This window comes from Anopheles moucheti, chromosome 3 (genome assembly GCF_943734755.1).
Source record: "Anopheles moucheti chromosome 3, idAnoMoucSN_F20_07, whole genome shotgun sequence".
Taxonomy (NCBI): Eukaryota; Metazoa; Arthropoda; class Insecta; order Diptera; family Culicidae; genus Anopheles; species Anopheles moucheti.
The window spans coordinates 66,251,650-66,278,850 of NC_069141.1; the positions used below are offsets into that span (position 1 = coordinate 66,251,650).

At 43.2% G+C, this 27,201-nt stretch overlaps 1 protein-coding gene across 1 annotated transcript in view; it reads right to left on the reverse strand.

Moving 5' to 3' along the window:
* The window catches only part of LOC128305308 (mucin-19-like), a 159,950-nt gene extending 143,154 nt beyond the window's left edge, over positions 1 to 16,796 (reverse strand). The window contains exons 1-2 of the mRNA XM_053042689.1: positions 16,726 to 16,796; positions 14,735 to 15,354 (exon numbers count right to left, since the gene is read on the reverse strand). Coding sequence (XP_052898649.1) covers positions 14,735 to 14,746 — 12 coding nt within the window. The 5' untranslated portion in view covers positions 14,747 to 15,354; positions 16,726 to 16,796. The remainder of the gene's footprint in view (positions 1 to 14,734; positions 15,355 to 16,725) is intronic.
* Between the last annotated feature and the right edge of the window lie 10,405 nt (positions 16,797 to 27,201).

Here is a 27,201-nt window from a genome sequence, read left to right on the forward strand (position 1 = left end):
GTGTGTGGGTTTCGGTCCTATCCCGCAGGGAATGAAATTGAAGCAAAATTGTCCAACCGGGGTCCGTGGGGAAGGAATTCCGAGGAGTCCGTGAATTTTATTACCTCTTTGGGTTCTTCTGTATTGCACGCTCTGTATCGATAGCCGACTTTATAACTTTCCACTTGAGCGGTTGCGAAATCATGTAGCGAAAAATGATGTAATTTGATTGTGTGCGTTCGTTTTGGGCGGAATGCTTTTTTTTCTTCATCTGCATGTGTACACCATTAAAGGTTCGGATTAATCTCCCTCCCAAAACAAAAAAAAACAGCCCATGTACACCCATGAAAACACCGTTAAAAAGCTCAATAAACTAGACTGGCAGTGATATGATCTTATGATTTTTTTTAAATTAAAAACCCAGTAAGAGAAATTCGTGATTCCATATTTCATATCTTCTTCAGGATGATCTAGCAGCGCCGGTGCACGTAAATAGCACATTTATGATTTACGACCTGAAACTTAACGAATGTAAAACATCATCATCATCATCGTCCACGAGCAGATGAATCTTCCCGCCAACACGATCGACATCCGAGCAGTGCCCTTTGTTTTCTGAAGCGAAAATGACCCAAGCGCACGGGTGTTCCCATTTCCCATGGTGTAATCTAATCTAAGCAGACAGTTCCACATCACAACAACAATGACCACCACACCCGCAGGGGGAAATGTGGCTAACGGTAGGTGAAAAAGAAGCCGTCGTGCAGTAGGAAGCGGAGCGAAGAAGCGTGGCATATTATTTCGACTATAAAATATTCCTCCTATCAATGGAGCACTAGAAATCAAGAATTCCACCACCCTGCGCGCGTTGGGAGGTCACCCTCTCATCCAAACACATCAGCGCATCATCATCACACGCCACACCGACTTCCTGTCGGACCAAATTTAGGAAACAATGCATCATCGGACATAAAAATGGCGAGGTTACGTGTCGCTATGTTGCTACCGGTTTCTGCCTTTTTCAATTGCCACACCGTGGTGGGGCCCCGTGGCCGGTTTGTAACCAAGTTTGCCAAGTGAAACAGTGGACATCGGAAAGACGGTGACATTAAATGTTGATGGAATTCAGAATACAGACCACGTCCCGGCACCTCGAGCCGCACTGTGCACTGCCGCCGGAAGCCGATCGGAACATTCACAGCCATGAAAACAACCAACCGGGTTGGTTACCATTTTGAAACACCTACAAAGTGGGGGGTTGGACACACACACACACACACACACTAGCTGGCATACAACAGAATGGCAGAATGGTGATAGTGATAATGCGACGGTGTCAGTATCAATTGACCTAAGAGCACAACCTGCTGCAGCAGCAGCAGCTCGGCGAAACGGCTAAGCGCCAACGGGGGCCTAGAGACTCGGGGAGGAATCTCCAATTACATCATGTGGGGGGTGTGGAGGCGAGGGTGTTTTGTTGCGAATTGTGAACGGAAATATGAGAGGCGTATCTACGCATTGGTGTCGCTCCTTTTGCCGAGTGGCCGGGGGGAGGGAAAATTTACGTGGTGGGAACGAAAAATGTGTCCAAACGGATCGACGTGATGATTCGAGCGTCAGCACCTCAAAATGGGCTGTTCCAAAAAAGCTTTAAGTCCGCGGGAGGGCAAAAAAAAGCATTAAACGCATCAATAGTGTGTGTCAAGTGTGTCGTTTTTCGGAAAACGTTATAGACCTATGGTTTTCCATTTTGCTTGGTGGTTGTGGACATTTTTTGGTGGTTGTACATGACATTGGGAAATTGTTTCTGACCTCGTATGTATTTTGTTTTCAGCAAAAAAGAGGTCTGCGCTAGGCGTTTTGAATGTTGAACATTATTTAATGTTGAGTATTTTAATATTTATGTATAAATAAATTAGTTTTAAAGGAATTATATATGACAGCTATCTCAAGAATTAATTCCCTCGCTGGGAAACAAAAATTCAGCTTTAAAAAGATGTGTTCATGATCATGAGATGAAAGTTAATTAAATAAATGAGTACCGTATTTTGACGTGTATAACGACCCCCTTTTAGATCAGAAATGACCAAAGCCAAATTAAGAGGGTCGTTATACACGGGTAGTAGCTTTTCCGTTCTAGCTTTATGGATTAAAGGTCGTTTTGTTGAAGAAAAAGAGGGATAGATAAGACTGGGATGAATCTGTGTTTTAAAAATGTTTGGAACAAGAGACCTGGAGCTCTTATGAAAAATCAGCAATGCTTGTACTGGATGCATTTATAGGTCATTTACCGGCAGAAGTTAAACAAATTGCTGCTTAAAGCAAAACCTTTCTGGAATTCATTCCTGGAGGTCTGACCAGTCAGATGCAACCACTGGACGACAGCTTCATAAACCGTTTAAGGGTTTGATAAGAGAAGAATGGAGTAAGTGGATGCAAGGGGCTGAATCGAATCTGACTCTTTCAGGAAGAATAAAAAATTCACCATTCCAGAGATATACCAATGGGTCCTTACTGCATGGAAATGTGTCAGTGAAGCGATTGTCGTTAAATCCTTTCAAAGATGTGGAATTCGTAACAATGTTCATGGCACTGAGGATGATGACAATGAAAATGTGTTTTAAAATACCAGTGAGGACGATATGGAATAGTATTATAAATTGCAAAGTATTGTAAATTAATTGTAACAACAAAATTGTTACAAATGTTGGAAAAAAATAAAACCTTTTTTTCCAAAAATCTCAGATAATTCATCTAGGGGTTCGTTATACACGGGGGGTCGTTGCATGCAATAAAAAATTGTAATAATGATAAAATATTGTTATAATAATATTATTTGAAAAGAAAACTAATAAAATCGTGTACCACTGAAAAAATAAAACAAATTTTGACATTTCACTCAAACGATCACGATGATGATGGACACATCAAACAGCGAAGCAATTGTCCTCTATGCGATAAAGCCCCCGGTTTAATTATAATCATCCAATGAATGAAGTGTGTATGCCGTCATCTTTCAAGCCCAAGCACAGCATCGAACAAACGAAAAAAAAAAACCAACAAGTCACCAGCAGTAAATGAGAATCCCGTGAGAGATGATAACGATTCTGGCAGCAGCACACAGCTCAACAAACCGCGTCCTCGGCAGGAATCCAAACGAAACGACACGGGGCACTCGGGAGAGTCTTTAGAGTGTGGGATGCGTCACAGTTGCCAGAAGCCGGAACAGTGACCGTCGACCATCATCTCCATCATTCAGTTCAACACACCGCACCATAACGCGCTCGTATCCAAAACGATTCCATCATACCCACGAGGCATTGATGGGCAGTAATTGGGTGGAGCAAACAAAAAAAAGGCATTGAGGAGTGCGAATATTTTTTTCCATCCCCCCGCTGCAAGAACCGGAAAATAACGCTCCGCGATTCCGTTTCCGAATGCCCGACGAAGATAAACAGCTGGGAAAAGCATTTCGGTTTCGCTTTTGTCGCTTCACGGGGATTGTGGAATGTTTGCACACGCAACACGGAACGTCCAAAATCGGACGTTCTTGTTTCGGAACGACTGTGTTCAGCGACCAGGTCCGTCACCAATACTATCGCCACCGGAGCCGGAGCCAGCAGAGCACAAAACAGGGAGAGCAAAGCCCACTCGCCATCGCCATCGCCATCATCATCATCTCCAAATTGATATTTATTGTATTGACCTCTGACCATCCGCGCTGCGCTATACCGCGTCTCGGTATTGCAAAGGCACAAACGCCCTCTCGGAACAAATCAACCAGAATTTTCTGCTGTTTTGTGCTCGATCGGTGCGACACGAAGATGGACAGCAATGATCAAAAGCAGCATTTATTTTATTTTTTTTGGGGGTGGAAAGAAAGGGCGCTCGGGGCTGCTCCCTGGTAAATGAGTATGGTTTTTTGGCTTCTTTCCTCGAATTATGGTACTCACCACTACAAAAAAACGGTCACCAAAATCATCGCACAAAAGACGATTGGTACGAATGGAATGGGGGTCGAAATTATACGCACCAGTGACAGAACAGTCGAGAACGGAGCAAGACGAAATCGACCGAGCGTGTAAGATCTGACAAGAATCAGAAACGAACGCGGCAAGGATATTAAGCATTTAGGACGAGCTGCGATGACATTGACAGATGTCATTCATCATTGATAAAGGTGGAATTTGCTTCAATTTTTGTGCCTTTTTTTGCTGGGAAATGTTTATGTGCATAAAGCTAATATGGAAACATCATCAGCAAACAAAATAAAAAATCGAAAGCTGAATGCAACACCGCACCGACACACAACTCAGTCTCTAGGTCACACTCAATCAATCCACTCCAATTCCGATGCAAAATCGTATCGAGCAACGTGCGACCCATCAACCCACATAAACATAAACATAACGCATGGCAACGACAACCCTCCGGGCCACCATCACCACCAAATAAACAGCCCTGGGGTCGGGCCCTGGTAACGGGGAACAGCATAAACATTCACCATGGCACACAACACCACGTCTGCCAACGTCTGGTCATTGAGCTTTCGGGCGCTTGATGTTAAGACGCTCATGTTCTTTTATCTCTAATAGAAATAGAAAAGCAGCAATATCTGTAGAAAATGTTTAGAAGATTCGCTGGTAACCTCCAAAAATGGGAATTATTGTAGCGGATGTGAATGACTTGAAGTTGACTTCAAAAAGCTGGAGCTGGTTCCAATACAGTTGCCAAATCGATTAGCTGGTAGGTGTTTGAGGGCAAACAACCGAAGCATCTTCGTTTGCGTGTGCATACAGCGAAGTCACCACTGTGACAGAACGGAATGGTGTGGTGGTTGGGTTGTGCTGATGATGACAGCTGTGGTGCAAATGTGCATAAATATTCAAACAACAAACAACGAAATCCCCCCTGCGGCAGTGTTGGCGAATTGGAGATTCCGCTGAAGTTCGATGGGTGATGATGTTCTACTGACGTTTTATTTTCCTTTGCTTCCGGGCTCGGACAAACCAGTCGGAAATGATTCAAAACTGGATTAGGTTGGCTATATTTTGTTTCGATCAGTGGCTAGTGTGGGACAACACCATCGCACCTCAAGATGCAGAATTAATCAGGCTCACGGTTTGACCTCTACCATGTCTCGTATTAATTCACTTATGTTAATCGCTAGTATTAATATGTTTATCTTATAAATAAAATTAGCTCTCCTTGTCCATCAACAAACACATGCTTCAAGTTCGGGGACTCTCTGGTCCATCAGTTCCGCTGATGATATGCACATACACCACCAGGACACCTTTGCCTAATCTCAACTCCATCCGCGTGTAGTCGTGCTGTCGGCGGACGTGTTGTGGTTTCGCCTTGAATATTGAATTTCAACTGAACTGAACAAACATGAGATGCATCCCATCTCGGCAGCTGCTCACAGCGATTGCTCATCTCAATAAAAACATGAGACGTCTGCTGGCCGAGAGGCACGATGGTTTGGTGGTCCCAGCCATTCGTTATCAGCAATCTTTGGGCAGCGAAAAGGCAAAAGCCGTTGCCCGTTGATTTGATGACTGACCCTTCGGGGTTCGACGTGGGTTCACAGCGCTGACTGTCGTCTGGCTAGACGAATGATTGCCGACGAAAGTTATCAGCAAACAACACATCACCATGCAAAGTCAACCGAGGCAGCCATTGCCGAGCATTCCGATGTCGTCCAATTGGGAGGGTTCTGTGGCTAATTGAACACTACCAATTTTGATTCATGTCTCTATAGAAAACAAAGTTTGTGTTGGGTGAAAATTAACCTTTTCCAACCTTGAATTCTTCTAGAATGGGTAGCATGTTTTGTGCGAAAATTCGAGAACTTAAGGACACATTCAATACAGTCAACACAAAACACTACAAACGGGCACGTGGAGTCCAAAAAAGAAACATCAGTAATAGTCCATCCTAAGAGAACGGTTCCAAAAGCGTATTCGATCATCAAAACAAACCCGTAGTCAGCCGATAACCTCGACCTTTCCGAGCCGGCCCATGAATTTAGGGGTCGAATCGGCCACCTCTATCAGCTGAACCAAGCGCTGCTGCTCGTCATGGCGGCAGCGCTCGCACAGCATAACCTTCAAGTTTTGGCAAACACAGTAAAGCTGATTATCGGACACGCTGTACCAAAAACACGCTAGTAGTAACGATTTGGAGAGTCGCTGCCATCAATGAGTGTACTGTTTGTGTGTGACGGAAGGCACCGAAACCCATGGAACACTAACCAACACACACTGAGCTGAGCCCAGAGCCGAAGCAAATGGACGGTTATCTCTCGCTTTCGTTTGGTCGCAGCATTCATCTGGCGTTCTGTTTGCAGCTCAACCGAAGCGAGAACACAGTACCGATCATTGTCGTGCCATAAACGATCGATAGACAACACCCCGGGCTAATTTTTGTTTTTTTTTTGTGCAGCTTTTAGAGGCTTGAGCAAAAGTGGCTACATTCGCCTCTTAAATCCCCGGGCTAAATGCTCATTAATACTTCCATCCCGTGCGGGTGACGGTGTTGGGATAGTGTTCGCAGCAGGTGGCGAATAAAACAACATTTCGATAGCCTGCAGTAGAGATGAGAAATTTAATTCCTTTCAAGAATCGATGTCCTCTTGCTCCGAGAAACATCGGTGAGTTGACTCTCTGATTTAACTGTCCAGGGCGACTTTTAAACGCACGATTAATTCATGAATGAATTAATTCAGGATTTTACACAAACAAGTAACACCGATTTAAAACATTCTTGAGCTATTTAACACATGTGTGAGTGTAAGAGAGTTATTCTATTAAATTTTGAGTTAAATCATGCTTTTAATTTTGAATTCCACGTCGCCGTGAAGAGTTCAATCCCTTGTTGACTCATAAAAGAGTTAACTCATGATTTAAGCCGTGAGTTAAAGGTCGACATGAAGAATTCAATTCCGGGATAACTCTCGAAAGAGTTAACTCACGATTCAAATCATGAGGTAAAGGTCGTCGTAAAGAGTTCAACTCCGAGATAACTCCCGGAATAGTTAACTCACGATTCAAATTACGAGGTAAAGGTCGTCGTGAAGAGTTGAATTTAGAGATAACTTTCGGAAGAGTTAACTGACGATTTAAATCATGAGATAAAGGTCACCGCAAAGAGGTCAATTCCAAGATAACTCCCGAAAGAGTTAACTCACGATTCAAATCATGAGGTAAAGATCGTCGTGAAGAGTTGAATCTGAATGGATCTCAATGATTTAATTCACTGAGAATGAGTTTATTCGCAAAAGATTTATGAATACTCTTCTTGGAGTTATTAATTAACTCACTCCCAAGAGAGATATTAAATCATTCCTTCATTCTGAATCATTGCCTGCACCACCATTAGCTTCAGCATCGTCTTTACGGTCGAGATCGTCTTCTCATGACGATGGCAGCAATACAGAAAAAAAACAAATGATCGTGATAGAAACACATATTACAAACAAGCAATCAGTTCACCCCCGAAACCAAAACGCCACCACGTCATTGAACACCGTCGTAGATCGTAAAAGAACAGATGAGAAATATGTGTGCCGCAGCCAAGAATTTCACCTAATCGGTGGGTGGGAATTTTTTTATCACAAAACGGCAGCGCCGTTGGGAAAGTTACGCAATAAACTTCGCTCGCTCGAATATCGTAAATATTGTGGCGAGCGTCCGACTCGGGCGAAAGTCGCATGAGCCGTAGAGGAGATACGCGCAAAACAAAAAACAAAATACTCGTCACATTAAATCCTTCAGATAAACACAGACACTTCCGCTGGGTGCAATTAATGAAGTTGATTTGTTTCGGCTATTTGAATGGTTGCAAACATTCTGTTGATTTTTCGAGTTTTTGCGCAAAATGGGGTTGATGTGCGTTAAGTACTTTGAGCGTCACACACAGAAACAAAAGGACTGGGGGGGGGAGGAGGTGAAAATGTAGCAAAAAGCTAACAAATCCTTTTTTTTCTTAATCGAATTACTATCAGGATAATGTTTGTTTTCCGGTCTTTGTATACTTTCTCTCACACACACGCCACACAAGCGCTGGAAGAGAAGACACCCAAAACCAGACGCCAGTGTGCCAACAAACCCAATTCAAGTGCCCATTTTTTCCAATCAATTTCCTCCCTTAATCGGTTGTTTTTTTTCATTTTCCTCGACGTCGGTGGTGCTACCATTCGGACCACCGCACTCTAAAAAAAAAACCCATCCTCAAAACATCGACCACGCGTCAATTGGCAACCAAACCACACCATGATGTGAGGATCACTGTATTGCCACAGCAATGAAAAAGAAAAAACATAAATGCACATACACATAGATACAGTTTTATTGATTGTGGTTTAGTGCGGTTTGGCTTGATGTGATTTGTTTACAATCCGCCAAACAAGCGCGGAGAACAAAACCTCCCCCTGGGGGCAGGGGTGGCTAAATATAGGAAGTAAACACACAATTTTCGTGGCACGAGCCGAGAGCTAAACTCTTTTTACATTGAGGAGCAAGAAAATTGAGAAAAATTATCCAAATGCGTGCGTTTCTGTGGCTGTGTGCGGAGGGGGAGTGTTTGCTGCTGGATAAAGTAATAAATTTTCGTCTCCCGTTTGAATTCAGCTTGTGCGTCGTCGTGTGTTTTTCTTTTTAAATTCCATGTTTCTAACCAGAAAATGCCCCTACTAATGTTTGCGCTTGCACGATTAACAGCGGTGCGGAAAGAAGCGTCTTTCGGTAACTGAAAAGCAAACGCATAAATGTTGCTTAACGTCATGCAGGTTTGCAGGAACGTGGTAGGGCGAAAGCATTGCCAACACCCAAAGGGTACTTTTGGGGGGGTGGCGTTGCGAGCGGGGCGTCCTGAAGCGAGAGATCCTCAATGGTTGCGCTTCAATTGGTTCCAATTCAATCACAAGTGGGACGTTTGTTACTGTTAAGTGGAAATAACGATGCCTGCACGATGCCGGGTTGGGTTATGTGTGTGTGTGTTTTTTTTCCTTTTTTTGGTGGCATTTCGTGGGAAGCGACAGAAACAACCCGACCCGAAAGATATTGATAGCAACCACAACGGTAGATGGTCTCTTAAAAAAACCAGAGCCTCTCAAAGCCGGCACATATTTTATGTTTTCGAGTGTTGCCAAAGTGTGTTCGTCTTCCGTGCGTTCTAAAGGAACGCAATCGAACCAGGGCTAATGCCGCGCAATGATCCGGACCAAAGTTCCACTCCAAAATAAAATTAAAAAAAGATCTTTCACTTCACACTCCACACCACCGAAATGCAAATTAATGCTCTACGAAATCAACCACGACGGGCAGGGTAAAACCAAAGACAAAAAGCCAAGCACCGCGCGGTGTTCAGTGATTCGCGCTGCGTAACAGGGATGATGAGCAGCCACGGTCCCGAAGCGAATGCAAACGGAACCGTTTTTTGTTTGTTATGGGAAGGCAACAAGAACCTGTTTTTTCTTGTGTTTTGTTTTTTTTTTAATGTCCAAAAACCCGAAAACTGACTCCATCTCCACTCCAGAAACGCATCAACGCGTCGAAATGCTGGATGCGCGGCAAAGACTTACGGGACGCAAACTCGATCTCGATCCACAACGAAGCGCATTATTATTGCGCAAGCCTATTTTCTAAACCGAGCCGCGCTGAGATGAACAAAAACGGGTGGCGAGTGGATTAAAGCTTAAGAAAAGCAACGTTAAGCCATCGTTAAGCAAACGAATCAAATGGAACCTTAAAACAGTAACGATCAGTCACGAAAGGCACCCCGAAGAAAGCGACCGGTGTGGAGTAAGAAGAAAACATAAAAAACTTTATATTTAAATGAAATTCCTCTTCATCAAACAGATCGAAATGGAATGCAACGGCACCGTACTGTGACGAAAGCGGATGGTAAAGCAAAATCGGTCGCGAGCAGTCGTATACACACACCATCACGGTGTGCGACATTGTCAACTCAACACGATCAACACAACCCTCCACCAACCCACCCGTGGATTGATTCGGTCAATGAACCAAACCCATCGAAAGGTGTGAGGGGGTTGGCCCATTGAGGGGAGGTGCGTAAGAGGGAGGATATAAAAGGGTAAACACAAAATACGACCAACCTGACCCAATTAAAGCCACACGAAACCGGTCAACGTAGCATGAAACGCACTCGTCGGATGCGAACAGGTACTTGAGAGTGTGTGTGTCCACCTGAAGAGACCGGTGCTTTCATTGCCGTAAGTTTATGTGGGGAGATTAAATCATACCACCGGACAGAGGACGGCGATCGAATCCTGAATCGCTGCTGCATCCTCGTGGCAGCTGTGACAAGAAAGACACGGTTATGAACAACCTGTTTTTTTTTCCTTCTTTCTTGCAATACAACTACCCTGAGCACGTGTTTGCCACAGAATGTGTGTGTGAAAGCGCGAATAAATCAAGTTCATGCGAAACATGGCCAGATCGTAAGTGGTTCCTCCCGTGGTTGGCAAAAATAAAACTAACACGAGAAGAGAGTTTGGCGGCATTCAATCTCTTGGCCATTCTTCTCGTTCTCGTTCTGCGCGGGCTTTATACACCGGCAACACCGGACAATCGGAAGAATTTCATGGTCAAGCAAAGATGGAGAAGATATAATACCCCCCGGCCCCCGGTAGTACAGGATTCGACAGGTGATCGTCAAAACCGGAAAGCTTACGTCGTGCCTTCGTCGTTCTTTCCGTGGCTTTTTTCAACGCAAACATCGGCAAGGTTTGTAAATTTGTAGCATATTTTAATGATTTTGTAAGCAGTGTTTTTTCCCAAAGAAATCCACCACCGGGTCCACCTAGCTGTCAGCTGTCACCTGTCAACTTCAGCTCCGATCGTCACAGAATGTTATACCGTTGGCGCATCGATGATACCTCTTCTGCACCTGAGCAAACAGAAGTAACTCACACATTGGGGAGTTTGTGGTCTTCGTGAATTGAATGCGACCATCATAACACTCCATCAAACCGGACGTCAGTTCGCACTTTGCATCGGGGCCAGCGAAGATATCCGGCCCGAAAAACCATCAAAACCATTCCGCGAGGAGGAAGAAAGATGCTTGATTACCTCACCGTCCCCGTGAGCTTTCTTAGCTTTCCATCCCAAGATGGCATTCAGTTTATCAACCACCCTTGTGTTTTTTCTCCTTTGTTTTCTTTACTACGCGACCTAAAATTTAAAAAAAAAACGGCGGAAGAATGTATGTCGAGGTGTCTTCTTGTTTTGTTTTATACTTCCGCCTTTTTTCCCTCTGGCTCTCTCTCTTTACTAACTTGCTAATGTGTAGCGATTCTTAACACCACCGAAATGAACGTCCATTTCTTTTCTCTTTACGGTAAGGTCGGCATATCTTAAAATGGTTTTGCCGTTTTCTTTGGCCCCCCCGCGTGGTGTCCCCATAATTGCCCCGTGGTTGTTTAAACATTTTTATTTGTACGCTTGTTTGGCGGCTCGGGTCGGGTCGGGCAGCGGCTGATCGTTAAATTGAAACATTTCTAAGCGCCGCAAAGGAGGGCACGGATTTTTTTTTGGGGAACGGAGAAAAATCTCGCATTATAGTAACCTTCGAAAGGTGTTAACATGGATATAAACCGTTGCATAAATTGGGTCTAGGATGGACTGAGGGACGTTTTCTTAACTCCCCTTCGGAAGTGGGCCGTCTTACGTGTAGGATTTATTTGCTACATGCTTTTCTCACCTGTCAAAACCATTTTCTTTTTATATAATCCTCCTAACCCCCAACCCCACCTGGCACACCTGGCTCGACGTTCTCTTGGTGATAGTTGAACGGTTCGTCTAGCGTCACAGCCAAGTCCAGCGTAATTTATGATAGTTGCCGGGTGGGTGAACTTTCCAGCATTGGAGCATATTTTCGTAGTTCGTCCCCCCATTCGAACCATCCTTTCCGATAGTGATCACGACTACTGTGGGCCCATCCATTTGCGACCTCTCTCTATCTTGTAACAGACAAATGCGGCCACGACGAAATGTCATCATCCACTGAAAGGTCATCTGCATTTCAAAGACACTGGCTGTACCGAACGCTGCTTAGCGTGCGATACTGCTGTGCAACTGGTTAGCCTGACGGTCGACCTCCCCCCGTTCTTTGATCACTTAGTAGGAAACGAAAGCGTAATTCCATCCGCATAAGCTTCCAGCTGTTGTACCTTCAACCTCCGGTCCCACAGTACCGGTTGGAATATGTTACGCGATTTAACTGTGGACATCACACAGCTTCAATTATAAGACCATCGTTTGCTTTGGGATGAATATGTGTGGCGGATGTTGCTTATCCTTCCCCCGAAATCCCTAAGCTGACGGCTGTCTTGTGCTGAGCCGCATCATCTTTTTTTCTGTACAGCACACGTACTTTCACACATCGGGGGTCAGGCATGATGAAGAATAATTTACTTTCCATCATGGGCCGTGTAGATATTCTCCAATGTTTATGTATCAACACGTACGCGAGGATCAACTCCTTTTGGGGCTTGGAAAAACCGAACTGCTAATCCGAGTGCTAATGTACCAGGGAGGCATTCGGGAGCAACTATTCCATTCCTCAATCAAGGCACTCAAAAACCCACAAGATACGATAAAAAAAGACCATGACCAGGCATAAACCGGGAGGCATCGGGAGCTTATCGAATTAATGCAAAAGCCAATTCTGTCGAGCCACTTTGATGGTGGATCGTGCATATTATCCCCACATTTCAATAGCAAACAATGTGCACCGCGTGTGGGACCACTCAACTCAATGATTGATGTTGCGCAAATGAGGAAGAATTTAACAGCTGTGACTTAATGGTTGTCTACGTCGATAGTTATTGTGTAAGTTTCGTTGGTGCATTTAGAGTGATTTGATTTTGTTTTAAGTACGACGAACATTCATTAGCAGCCAATATACAATATTATGCTGAGCACCACACGTCTCAGATTAAACTTCGAACATCTTATCAATTGTGGCTTCCACTGTACTAGCAACAAAAGCACCGTACTATCAAACCTTATTGTGATGATCCCAGTTACAAAGCTAGTCAGACACAAAACCCACCATAATCTTCACTGCGTGAAGTGAAGTTTTCTAAAAAAAACAACATCATCATTAACAAGCCACAGTTCACAAAGATCAAACCAAAATTGATAGTCGATGGTCGTTTGTTACGATTTCCGTCAGTAATGAACCCTGTGGCAGCAAATCGGAACATCATTCCCGACAAAGACTCCGTGGCGATAAGCAAAAACACAATCCCGGGGACCTGTGTGCCTGTGTGCGCTTTTGCTTTTAATAAAACGGCATACCACGGCAGTCGTAAATATCCACAGCTCCTGCATATGGGTGAGCGGTGAATATGGTCTAAAATTTGCATTCGACTGACTGAACATTCCATTGGGAGTTTAAATATATTAAATATACACGGTACCCTTACCAACTGGAAGCAATGCATTTTAATACGGGTAGGGGACGGGGGGCCACACATCCCCAACGCTCATGTGGGGTCATGGCTAGAACCAAACGACAGCACCCCTCTTGCTCTCAACTACCCTCGTCAATAAAAGGCGAGATGTAGAATGGTAATCCGTACACACACAGCACCAATTCCCTAAGATGCCCTCCACTGCTCATCGTGCACACGGCTCTACCAAAGCGTTAACTAATTCCGACACAATGAGTCAACGCATCACCGAGATGTTCTTCACCCCCGTGGGTTTGTGCACCCTGTGGGATCGGCAGCGACGTCGACGACGATCGTGATCGACGAGGTTTCCGGATCTCCCAACAGCGTCGCCGCAGTGTGTTGCTGGAACCATTTTTCGCTTCAACAAAACTTCATTGCCGGCCCAGAGAGAGAGAGAATACCGCGTTGGTAGGTTATTTTTAAAAAGGTGCGACAAACCAACGACTCCCAGCACGTATGGAGAAGGGTACAAATAATAATAATAATAACTGCAATACGCGCGCGTCACCCAGCACACCGATCAACCTCAGACCTTAGACGATCGCTCACAACAAACCCCAGTCAGCTGAGTTCCGTTTCGATTGCTTATCCTCTCGTCATGGTCAAAACGAAGCTGATGATGATGATCAAAACTGTGTGACTCTGGTGTGTTCTGGCCGTTTTGTTCGTTCGTTGTGCGTCTACAAACTTGATGCACCACACGACGCCACGCGGACGACGACAATGCGCAATGATGCGCGCGCCCTTTTTGCCATCGCTTCATACTACAAACACCATCCCAAACATGCGTGTGTGTGTGTGAGTGTTTGGTGGGGCTAAAGGCAAGGGGGAGTTATGGGTGGATGCATAAAGAATGAAGATCACATGGAATGAGGGTTGTTCGGTCGGCGAGTTGGGTGCAATGCTTTAGACGCACTCAACCACAACCGCGTGCGAAAAACACATGCCCCAACCTCTTGGGGAACTTGGGAGTAGCTGTGCCGTGGTTCACTTTCTTTTGAAGATGTTTGTCCCTGTTGCAAGTTGGAGTTTAGAAAGAGTTTTATGTGGAGCAGCATTCTTTTGAAGTGTTTACACTTTGGATTTTAGGAAAAAAAGACACAACCCTGTTCGAATGCGATTAATTTGTTCCAGGAATGTGCCAGCTACATTTTATTTATATTGGAATTCTTGAAGATTACGCTGGATTATCATCCCTTTTCGGAGACACTGAGTTCAAAACAAGACCAAAACAGTACAACCCCCAACCCAATAGCTCAAACTTACCGGAAAGTACATTCCCTGGGGATGTAGAAAGTATGGTCCGGAGCCCCACAGTTTGACGGCTGTTTCGGTGATCCCTTAGTGCATAAAACCGATGACGGCCCAAAACGCTAGCACAAAGCTTTCGCGGGGGGAAAGGGACAAAATGGGGGTTTGAGGATGGCTTTGTGTTTGATGTTCCCTGGGTGCGTCAACACTTCAAAATCGCAGCTCGAAAAAAGGACAACTACACCGGGAACCAATTTCTCCCACCCGGGGGGGCGATTTTTACGATACCTTTTAAATCAAAGGAAGCACTTGTTTCGTTTCGACCGGACACTGTGAATCACACGCGCGGGGGGCGAAATTCCCGTGTTGAATTTTATATTCTCTCTCCTTTTTTTTCCACCCTCCCGTTTAACGGCACAAATTCACAATACAATTAATAGACGGAGTGAAAAATAAACACACACGCGTACACTTTTATCATCAAAATATGGCACCGACAAGATTTCGCTTCCCGATTCTACTTCCTCCTGCCTGGCTTCTGCTTCTTCACACGCTTCACAGTGCGCACTAAGGTTAAAAAAAAACAATTATGCAAACATTTGCATATCACCGTATACCTTTGCGGGTTTGCAGATCTGCTAGAAATTATGGAATTAAATTAGCAAACGGCTGACTAAACTTTTAGGGTGCCGAAGCAAAATTTGCTGGAGCAGGATTCTAGTTAAGAATTCAGCGATGGGATGATGGTATCCTTTTTTTTTCGCATCTTTTTCCCCCAAAAAATCGTTTACAAACACACGAGCGCGCTCTGGTAGCGGCGGGCCCCTTCTCACAAACACTACAAAAACAAGAGATTTCGTACCGCACGACAGCCCTTTTCATAATGGTGTAGAAGTGTCTTATTATTTTGGAGGAAAAACAGAAAAAATCAATCCATCTCGTCGGTGTTTAGCTGATTCGCAATCACAACGCAACGGGCGGATGCTTATGATGAACCATATGTTGAGGCGTTTTAGTAACATATCAAAGTAGGCAATCATCTTTTTGTCGCTTAATTTACGAAAGTATTCTACACTCGCTGTACGAAAAATCCAAAATGGTAAACACAACCACACACGCGATGTATGCGTCCGATGCGTACGGCACGGGCAGCAAACGGGGAAAAAAGAGGCAAAAATCCTGCCCCTTAAATCTTTTAACCATCACACACTGTAAATCACCACACACAAAACAAAAAAAAACACTTAAAAGCGTGGGCTATAATCATTCCCAGCGCAATAAACACCAACCAACCAAGTCACACCACGCGCCTAGACACGGAACGCACACCATGCGGTTTGGGTTGCAAAAATAAATTGCAGACGGACAGAGTGCTAGATTAGCGGAGCTGATTCGGGTACGTTATCCTGGGGATATCCTTGCAAGAATGGCACAATGGTTTCGAAATCACACCACCACTAGCGCACCAGCGACAGCTCTTGCTCACGGTCACCAATACCAACGGCGGCGGACGCACGCTTGCACGAACACCACCACCAGCATCTCACAGCAGCCTGCTAAGGATCAAACGTCAAAGGGAAGCTGGCCCGTGAGGAAAAATTGGCGATCCCGGGGAATGAAAAAAAAAACTGCGAAATATGTTGTTGCCGTTCCGTTGCAGGGAGCAGCATTTTTTTCACCACACATACGGGTACGCACACCAGCACCAGAACAGCGAAGCGAAGAAATATCCAGCGTGCCTTTTTTCCACGTATTATTTAGCGGCAACACTCTGCATCCGTACAACCACAGCATCCCATTGCACAACAAATCAAAGCACGCTTGTACGACGTTATCAATGGATGGTTCTGGCTGCACACGCATATGAACACACACGGACGATTGATTTTAATGCAGAACGGGATGGTACGGAAACGTGTTCTTTGCTTACACTGTATTATCTAATGAAATAAATATAGTAACAGTCGCCACTGAGAGAAAAATCTTCTCCGTCTCGATCGAATCACCTTTACGCGACCGCGGCTTGAGTTTGTGTGCGGGAAAATGTGCGCGGACTGAAAATTTTTGGCCCGGAAACATGGCACTATGGGTGATGTGCGATTAGCCATCACGTCAAAAATGCAATGTGGGAAATTATCCAATTGCTGACGGATTATTTATCTCTCCAACAATGGAGCACTGTGTGGAATTTACCGTGGCGTAATTAAACAGAAACCAAGGAGTTCTCAAACAAATAAAATGAAAATCAAATGAAAATGAAACTTTGTCTTATGAGCGAGCAATTCGCACTCGCCATGCAACGACAGTGGGATGCGCATGGTCTTCCATATTGATGTTTACAGAAAATATTAGGTATTTGATTTTAACAAACTTTGAATGTACGTTATCTTTAGTCTTAATTTTCGTGTAAAGTTTAAGTAAAAAAATATGGAATATTTATTATCAAACAATGAAAAGCAAATATTTGGTCGTATAGAAACAATAAATCCATTTCCTGAGATAGAACGAGAACAAACGCACGTGTTAAAAGACAAACAGTAAAACAGTAACAGTAACGGAAAACAGTAAAAAAGCAAGTTTCAGACAATAAAACGAGACTAAAATTATAACTACAGTATCGCAAAATAATTATCTTTTTACGGCGCAAACCACCGTGCACCAACATTTGAAATATTGTTCGAAAAATGAGTTCGAAATAATTCCCTCACGAACTGTTGACCGAATTCGAATATGTTTCGTTCTGAAACCGTGCTGAAATATTTCGTGTTTCAGAGAAAGAACTTTTCATTGCATACTTTCGGGTAATTTCGACTTTCGAAAAGGCATTTCGAACATGATTCTGGATGAAAGGCTTTTGAAATTGAGTTGCAAAATATTCCATGAAACGTTTCAGTGAATGATTTTGAAATATTTCATTTGAAAGCTGAAGTGTTACTATGAAAACGGTTGATTGTCTTAAAATTTAGTTGGTGTTTTGAAACCGGCTATTTGTTTGAATATCGTTTGGAAAATCGGTAACCTATACAAAAGCAACATATTAAAAAAATCAAATGTGAAGTAGTAAAAAATTAAAGTAGTGAAGGCGGTTAGATACAAAGCTTTGGCTTGTACGTAGGACGTAATGATGGAAATCGCGTTACAGAAATGATTCGACCCAATTGTTTGAAGTTTTACTATTTTACAGTACATTAGATTCATTAGAGGTCTATAGAATATCGATGACTATAGACAAATGAGACAAAACAGCCAATAATTGCGGCATGTTAAACAATATATAGCGATATAAGCTATTGCCTTTGTCTAGCTAAAAAGGGTTTGAAAAATATGAAAAATTTGGTCAGAATCTTTAGTTACCCGTGTGCTCTTTTGAAATCCCCAAGTATTTGAATATGAACACAAATATCCTAGAACCCATTAATGTGGCTTATTGCTACAGAGATGATACTACCCAATAGTTTGCAGAGATCATTGCCAGTATGACCCCATCCATCATCATTCCTTTACAAATATTTAACCAATGAATTTCTCTCGTTAGCAAGCACGCATCATCAACTCCAAAAGGGCACAGATTCGCTTATTAATTATGTAGGAAGGAGAGAATACAATTACTCGCGCAATAAAACAAGAACCAAAAGGGAACGGTTTCAACGAGGAAGCTAACATAAATCGATTCATTAGTAAACATAATTTGCCCCAAAAATCACGACACGACTCTGGGGAGCACTTCTTGGACCGAATGTCCAAGCAACGAAAAACAAATCCCCTTTCCGTTGGTCTGTTTTATTTCGTCTGCTAATTAAAGCAATCATATGTTCCCTGCTTTCAAACCCCTACTCCCGATGTAGCATCATCGGTCCCCGCACGTAATGGTGTTGTAAATTGGTTAACGCTTTGTTTATCGTAGCTTGGGTCCTTTTTTCCTAGGGTTTTTGCCTTATCATTTTTGCAAACGGTCAACCCTGGGTGAGCCGTTAAGACAAGCCTTGGATTCTATTTGCTGTGAAAGTTAAACTCGTGCGACTGTGGGTCGCATTCGCCTCCAACCAGGCCAACCTTCGAGATTGGGTTGTGTTTGGTGTGGGTTGTGTTTTGCAAATTTAAGTATGTGGCTCCGGGCCGGTAGTAGCTCCGGGTTGTGTCCCATGGATGGGACCCGGTGATACGGTGTCGTCTAGCATCTAGAGATACTTTCCATGGTGGGATGTTTGTGCGTCCGGCTTGGATGTACCCGCATCGGTTGGACGTTTCTCTTAACTACAACCGAGATGAAACATGTCCACCGGAACGAACCAATTGTGAACCACATCGGTGTACGGTTAAACGACATCAAAGCACCCATGCAAAAGTAAAACATGTAACACCTTCTGTAGCAACCTTGGCAGTTGACAGCAGGGCTCTTCAGGGCGAAATTGAAATTGATGTCCGTTGGATAAGAGGGCTAGAACCGGGATAGAAGGGCACCAAGCAATTTAAAATTACGCCCAAAAACGAAGAGTATCGTTCAACATCCTCAATTTACCTTTTACCATTTGTGTTCTTGGAAATTTTTAGTTCATTAGGTTTAATACGCCTGTGTCATTGCTCTGTAGACACTTGGGCTGTGTGTTAGTGAATGTATGGTACGCAAAACCAACCTGTAGACATTTCGTTTGCGTTATAGAACCAGAAATTCTATCGATTAGATCCTGGAGCGAGATCGAACGTAAATGTAATGCAAAATGGAAAAGGACATTGGTTGTGTGCTGTATCTTTCAGTACTGCTACGTGACTCCCGTTAAAGCTCTGCTGTGCTTTTGTCCCGTCAACACTTCCCACCTGTCGAAAGCTGTCATCGAACCTGCGGTACAAATCAATATCCCTGAGAGAAAGAGTGTGTGCGTTTATTTGTTCGCCGGCTCTCCTTCCGCTGCAAGGGAAATTGAACGCGAATCCACCTGGGATCGTAAAGAGGGAAGACAAATCGCAGGTTAACCCGGTTGCGTACGTTTACTACCACTTACCGGATGGATTGTTTAGGACAGCAGTGCGCAGGAAGGCACACAAAAATGGGAAACTTTCACTGTTTTGCTCACTGCAACGAGATAGAACCAGTGAGTACCCAATGTAACGATCCTTCCGAGCACATCGACCGTACAAGGGAGGGTGTGTGGACAAACAAATAAGTGGAGCACGGTTGGGTGCAAAAAACCGACGAATTCCATCCATTCCATCATCCATAATTCATGAGTCAGCGGGGAAAGTGCAGGCCGAGAGTTTCCAAAAAAAAAAAAAAGGGACAGGTAAAATTGCCAATCGGAAATGTGAAAAGCCACGACACGCCTTGGACGGGGTATGTTTTTGTCCTTTCCTTTTACTGGTGACGTTGATCGACGGGCCACAGTGTGGCATATTTTGTTGCCTTTCTTTTCGGATGGTCACGACACGGGACGCTTGTCGATGCTTGAAGAAAGCGTGCTTTGGCTGGACCGGATGGTGAACCGTTGACAAAATGCTGAATTGGGAAATGCTGCCGAAGGTTAGGAACCGGAAGTAAGGGCCAGTGAGATTATTTACTGGTCAAAATTGAAAATAAGGCTGTGTACCGGAGTAAAAGACCCTCGAAATTGAACAAGTAAACAAATAAATAATTCATGCAAGATTGAATAAATAATATGATCTTTTCATATGATTGAATAAATAAAGTGAGCAAAGAACATTTAAAGTTTTTAAATGACACAACAAGAGCACAACGTTTAAAACAATCGCAACAGATGTTTGCACAATTGTGGCACATGATAGCAAAGTGCCAGCAAGGCAGTATCAGTGCAATACACTCGTGTATAAACGCGTCCACGAAAACATTTTGAGAACCAAACAAATGTTCTATCATCTGCTGCGATCACATTATGCCTGATGCTCTTGTCGTGTCATCTGAGACGGTTGAGCTTTCATCTGTTAGGTTTGTATTCTTAGTCGCTAGTGTTGTACAATCATGTGAAAAACCCTATATCACAACAACTTGTTACAAAACCTGAACAAAATTGTTTTTTGGGTGTTCCCACCTAGAAGTATATTGTTTAAAGTACATTTAAGGGACTTCAACAATAAACAATTAACTGATTTAACGAAGGCTACTAACGAAATACTTAACGAATTTAAGTGATACTTTAGCAGCAGCGGAGGATTGTCAATACAGGCAGGCCCCGATATACGTTATTATAGCGGACTTCTATTTTGTTTATACTTCAAAGTTGCAGAGTGGATTCCCTTGCCTGGTCCTGCCTGTGTTATTATTTGGGTAACTTTTTCCGCTTAAGATGTAATAAATATCTCGACAAATGTACACATTCATCATTGATAACTTACGCTGCAATAATGTTTTCTCGTATGGTCGCTTAAAAAGCTACATTAGCTCTGCTCAAAAGTAATTCATTGTGAATTGTAATGTGCTCCTTCCTTCCAATCGACACCATGCTTCAGAATCGATAAAGTTCAAATCCCATTGTGCGCCATCCTGCCAAAGTGGTTCCCTCGTTATGAGAGGCGTTTTGTGAGGTTAAGTGAATTCTTATTAACTTCCATTCCCCATCTGCAGATGGCCCGGGAACGGTTAGCGGTTTCCGCATCTGTGCACCAACGAGAAAGGAACGGAGATGGGAGTTCCCACGGATAGAAGAAGTTGAAGAAAAAAAAAATAATACTCGTAAAGCGACCATTTCCGATGCTCCCGTTTGTCGTGATGGCGCATTCGTGGTCCATAGTGAGGAACGGTGGTTTCGTTGATTCCGTACAAAAATGATACACAAAACGTTAACGTGTTCGGGTAAGGAGATTTTTGTTGTTTTGCCACCTCATTTTTCCATCCATAATCCATCGGGGGAGGTGGATACTGCGCACCAAACGAACCCATGGCCATGGCATTATCCTTCTTGGTGAAAATTATAATTGAAATTGTTTGTCCGAGCAGCTTCCGTGCGTTCGGCGATCTATCACAGTTTGATGGATTAGGACACCGGGTAAACTTCAGTGCCCGGGGTTTTCGCCGGTAAAAAAGGCATGATTTTCCACCCCTGGTGGAGTACTTCGCTGTGCTAGAAGTATGTTTCGTAGGGGAAAAATGATTCATTTCGGTGCGAGCGCAAGAAGCGTTGCGTGGCCGAATGCAGACCAATGATTTATTGGTTTTATTGATCCGTTGGGAAATTTGAGGTGGACCAAGGCATGAAACGGTGTGGGCGTGGAACGAGTTTCCACTTGTGCCGCAACCAAGACAAATTGTTGATTGTTCTTGCACGAATTGTACGATTAATTTTTAATGCCACTGTCGCCACCTCTCGTATCGTTTAAAAAGCAACATGTAGAACATGCTGTTACTGTCAGCCTTAAAGAAAAAAGAAAGCTATCAACACTTTTGCTTCGTGCCCAATCAGATAATGAAACGAAAACAAAACAGGTGAAAGCATTATTCCCACAAATAATTAAAAGAAAAAGGAGTTCGCTTTCGAACTTAAAGGAAAAACCAGAAATAAAATAGCACAAGCAAAACAGGAAACTCGTAATCGTAATAGCTTAATAACGTTTTAAATGCGCGCTTTATCGCCCAATTTCTGGTGAGGTAGTGAAGAAGCAAAAAAAAAAAACACCTAAAACCTTATCGCTTGATAGCACGAACAGGTAAAAACTCCACCGAATGGGAAACAGGCAATCATCCGGCCAGGGATAAAATATACCAAACAAAACAAAACAAAAACACAACAACGAACGGCGCATTAAAAAGTGCGCGTTGCGGGAAAAATCATAACCGTCAAATGATTATCATTTTCCCTGGGTTTTCGTCAAATTTCAATCCAAGCAAGCACCCAAGATTAAGATTATGAGGTGGCGCCGCACAGCGAAGGACAACATCGCCATTTCCTGCGTTGTGATATTTTTATGATTTGAATGCCATTTCGCGATTAAACTACGGAGCAGAAGTTGTTTTAGGAGACAGAAGAAGCAGAAGAGAAAGAAGCGACCCGATATGAGAGGGTGTAATAAAAGTCCAATTAATTTCCATTTGCTTGCCACTGTAATCAGCACGGTTTTTTTTTATGTTGACGATCACACACCGAAGCGATAATGGCGTGGCGAATTCATTGCTCCATTCCATTTCTCCAATCGCACGGGATCTCCCCTTTCTGGAGCAGTGAGTTTAACATTCAACTGTTATTGCTTCCTTCGGTTAGGTCGTTTCCTGCGACCCAATGTGAAAAATAAAAACCTCCCCAGGAAGCCGGAAAGGCTTACAGGTGTCCGATTAAAGTTTGTGCTTCACGAGTTCTTTAAAAGTGGTTTTTGAACAAAAAAAAATGGAGATTTGTGGTCGACGAAAGATCACTTTCTCCGGTGGGAGAAAAGTAAATGGAAGCCGGGGGTTGAAAAAAGGGACCACAACCAGAACACAAACGTTACTGATCATTTCGATTTTCACTCCTGGTAGGGAAACCTCTTATCAACGACCCTCTCTTTCTCGTTCACTCTAGGCCCGTTGGTACAATTTCACTTAGGTCTCAATCAATTATTACGTAACGCAAAAATTGGAAATTCGGCTTCCTTCCCCTATTGTATCAAAATGTAAAACTCGAGGCAATCCTCTATTAATTATGTAACATTTCATCAAACCCTCCTTGTTCAAAAAAATGTTCGTGAAATTTTCTTAAGTAATACATTTAATTCCATCGTATTTCAAATAATGCAAAAAAGAAATAAACTACTGCACAGTAAATTTACCACTCACTTCAGACTGACTTGTTTAATCGTGGCTAATTTGTTAATTTTAAGTGGTTTTAGAACCTTCTTCAATCTATACAGCCACGATATTGCATGCGATACATTATTAACATTGGGTTTTTCAGGCTGTCCGTGTCTTTCAACAATAAAATTGGTGGATTTGGTATGTTAACACGTTAACTAAACCAAGAGTAACTGGGTGAATATATAAAATTCTGGAAGAATTCGTATCCAAGTCCTCCATCACCACAGATCTCAAACATAGAAACATTATCCATTCGCTAAACGACCACCTAAAAAGATATAAAGAAATTTGTTTGGGTAGTACCCAAACATACAAGCTACGATCATTAGGGAGCACGTTTTAGATTGTTAAAAGTTGATCATTGTTCTGTAAATGAGCAACCACGCACTCAATGACATTGAATAATCAACTGATGAAAAATTAAAAATGAAGTTTTTTGAAATAGCGGATACCGTGGATACATCCAAGGAATTTGAGATTTTTATATATTTTTAAATTGATGCCGCATTAGCTCTAAGGCAAGACGATTCGAAGACTGTTTAGAGGTCTTCAAGCTCAATTCTTGTTTTATGAGCCAACGATGCTTGTGATGTGACAATGGATGTAAATTGAAACCACTACTACACATTGGAGAATCCACTACTACACTCAGAATGTTGCAATTGGAGTGGGTATCAGAAGATATCAAGAATCTTGACCGTTAAATATCATCAAGAAGATAGATAATAATAATTTGTATTAAAAAATCCCAATAATCCCAATAATCCATCCCTCTATCTAACAAATCGTAACGCTGGTACCAACCCCCGCCTTCAACCCTATCAGCGTTACGTAATAAATGGATGTTCCCTGAACGATACTACCGTTCGTCGGCGAGTCGAGCTGTAAGTAGGTGATAGAAAATCGTTAAACGAAATTATCACCCATCAACGATAAATGTTGATCGGCGTACACCGTCTTGTGGATTTGTGGGGGGACAAAAAAAAACCCCTGTGAGAAAGCCGAAATGGGGGGCAACCCGATTCCGAATCGGTGCCCCCACGTAATGGTTTGCCAGATGGAAGCACTAAAGATAGGGTGAGATACTGACCAATAAAGTGGCTCGAAAGGACACCACGGCACGGCCGTGGACCCAGCCATGAAAAAAAATGTGTCCTCGTGGCAAACGACAAACAACAGCAAACGACAGCGCGTGTTTTGTACGGCAACGTCCGGGTGGACAAATGCGCTTCCGCCCTTTACCTACTCGACCCGAAACCTGGGCCCGGAGTTCGTAGTGCGCACTGTTTGTTCGTTCTCGTTGATTGGACGCGCGTTTCTGGGCGCGTTTCTTCTTCTACTGCCATGTGACCCCACGAACCAGTCGCTTTAACATAGCGAGAGAAATTTGCTGGTACAGCGGAAAAATTTTATTTTCCCAGCACTGTCACCGGGATGCTGTTGTGTTCTGTGTTTGATGTTTGTTTGCCTTTGTGCACGGACGACAAAACTCCCCAGAGCGATCGCGGCACTAGCTTTCCTTCGTGGTGAATGTCGCTTTGATGTACCGTTCGGCAGCGTTATTATTTGTTGATTTGTTCCGTTGGCATTTTCGACATTCGTGCTGTTTGTGCTGATATTATGAGCGCCCAAAGCACATTGGATTGTTTATTGTTTGTAAAGATATTTTTATACATTATAAACAAATCGCAAGCGGGTCGCTCAAGGGTCCGGAAGCTAGTGTTGGAAAATAATAATAATGTCTCATTTCTCATAACTACCTCATACGTTAGCATCACAACAGATATAAAGAACGTACCGGTAGCTCCTGGCCAAATAATGAAACCGTTTGGCCCCTTAACGTTAAGATCGCCCATGAAAATGTTACGATAAACGCATCCGATATCGATAGCGATCGACAATCGGTGCAAAAAAAAAACAGGAAACGAATAAACCGAAAGCTCCACCGTGGCTAAAGCTTTCTATCGATGGATCTACTAAACGGTGGCCTATGATGGCTTTTATTTCCACGCGTGCCCTTCGGTGAGCAAACAGAAAAAAAGGAAGCACATTTTAGCGCTGAAGTGGGCTTAATGAACGTAAATTTGATTAGAGTGCCATCGGCGGCCCGAGCGCACACGGAGAAGCTTGTGACAAGTTAATAAGGGCGTCGTCATTTTCCGGGATGCTGACCACTCGACATCACCCCGATTGGGTCCATTGGTAGAGGCAAAAAAAAAAAATCGATGTCCTTAGTGCTGATGATTACGCTGCCAGCGACATGTTATGGACGAGCCTCCCGGCAAGCAAGCGGCAGCCACGAAACGAAAGAATGAATATTAACAGTGGGTAAGCGACATAAATGATATCACTCATCGATTGGGAATCCGTGGGCAAAGGAAAAGAAAGCAGATTCGCCACCAAACTGTCGTTCCATCGCTAATGGGATAAGTGTGCTGGGCGGATGGGCGGCATTTGTTTGCCCTAGCCACTGATTTAATATTTCAAGCGAGAAGATTAATGGCGCAATTTTAGCCGCACGAGTGGAAGTAGCAATACGATCGTTTATCATCTTAATAACACACGAAAGAAATAAAAACGCAAAAGCAGCTCATTTTCCATGCAGCTGTATGGCGAAAACTTTACGAAGCTGGATTATTATTTTTTTAAACTGGAATAACTTCTTTTGAGGTTTAAAAATTCATTGCGAAACAAAAAAATGGACACCTTTTTTTTGGCCAGAAGCTGGGTTTCTCTGAAAAGCCCTCCAAAAAAAAACAACCGTCGGTCAAATACAAACGGACAGACAAAAGGTAAAGTTCCGTTTCCACGGGTGACTGCGGTCACCCGTTTATGCGTCAATGGGTTCCATTTTCTTTACCCACGGTTACGGCGGTGTGTGTGTGTGGTTTTGGAAGGCCACAAGAGAAAGGTGAATGCGTACTTTTTAATTATATTTAACTCCAACCGATGAAAAACTTTCGCTTTCTTGTGTAAAAAGTACAGCGGTTGTGAGCTTCTTGAGGAAAGAAAGCAGAGTATTCGAAATACAGAGCAGAGTATGAAAATGTAACCCGGATTAGCTTATTTACTTTTTAAGGTACTTATTGCGGACCGAAACAAAAAGCAGCTCAGAGAGAAATCGTTGAGAGTTTTCATATTATTGGAGCAAAAAGCTTAAAAGCTTCCAGACAACACTATTGTCACTATTGAGATTGAGAAGCTAATAGTCAAGCCGAATTTGTAAGAGGGTTTTTCCACCCATAGGTCACAAATAGGTGAGCGCACTTTCGAAATTGTCAAAAGTCAACATAGACAACGAAGCTGGCACAATACAGATTTTAAATAGTTCCAGCACTCACATACACCTCTGAAACATGGACTTTGTCCAAACTCTTGATGAAACCCTCTAAGCCGCGTTCGAGTGAAAGATGCTTTTGGCCCCGGAAGGGGACTTCCTTTTAGAAGGAAAATGAAGACTGATTATTGGCCCCGTATATAGGGGTGGCTTGGTTACACCCCGTTTCCAGAGGCGGCCCCAAGCGGCGGTACCTGATGGGGTCCCTATCCGTCTGTCATAATATATGCAATATAATACCAGTAATATTTTAAAATAAATAAATAAAGTTTTAATAATTATCATTTAATTTTCTATGCAAATGAGAATCTTCAAAATATGGTACGTTACTTAGCCTAATGTAGTTAAATGTTTCTAATATTTCTGAATTAT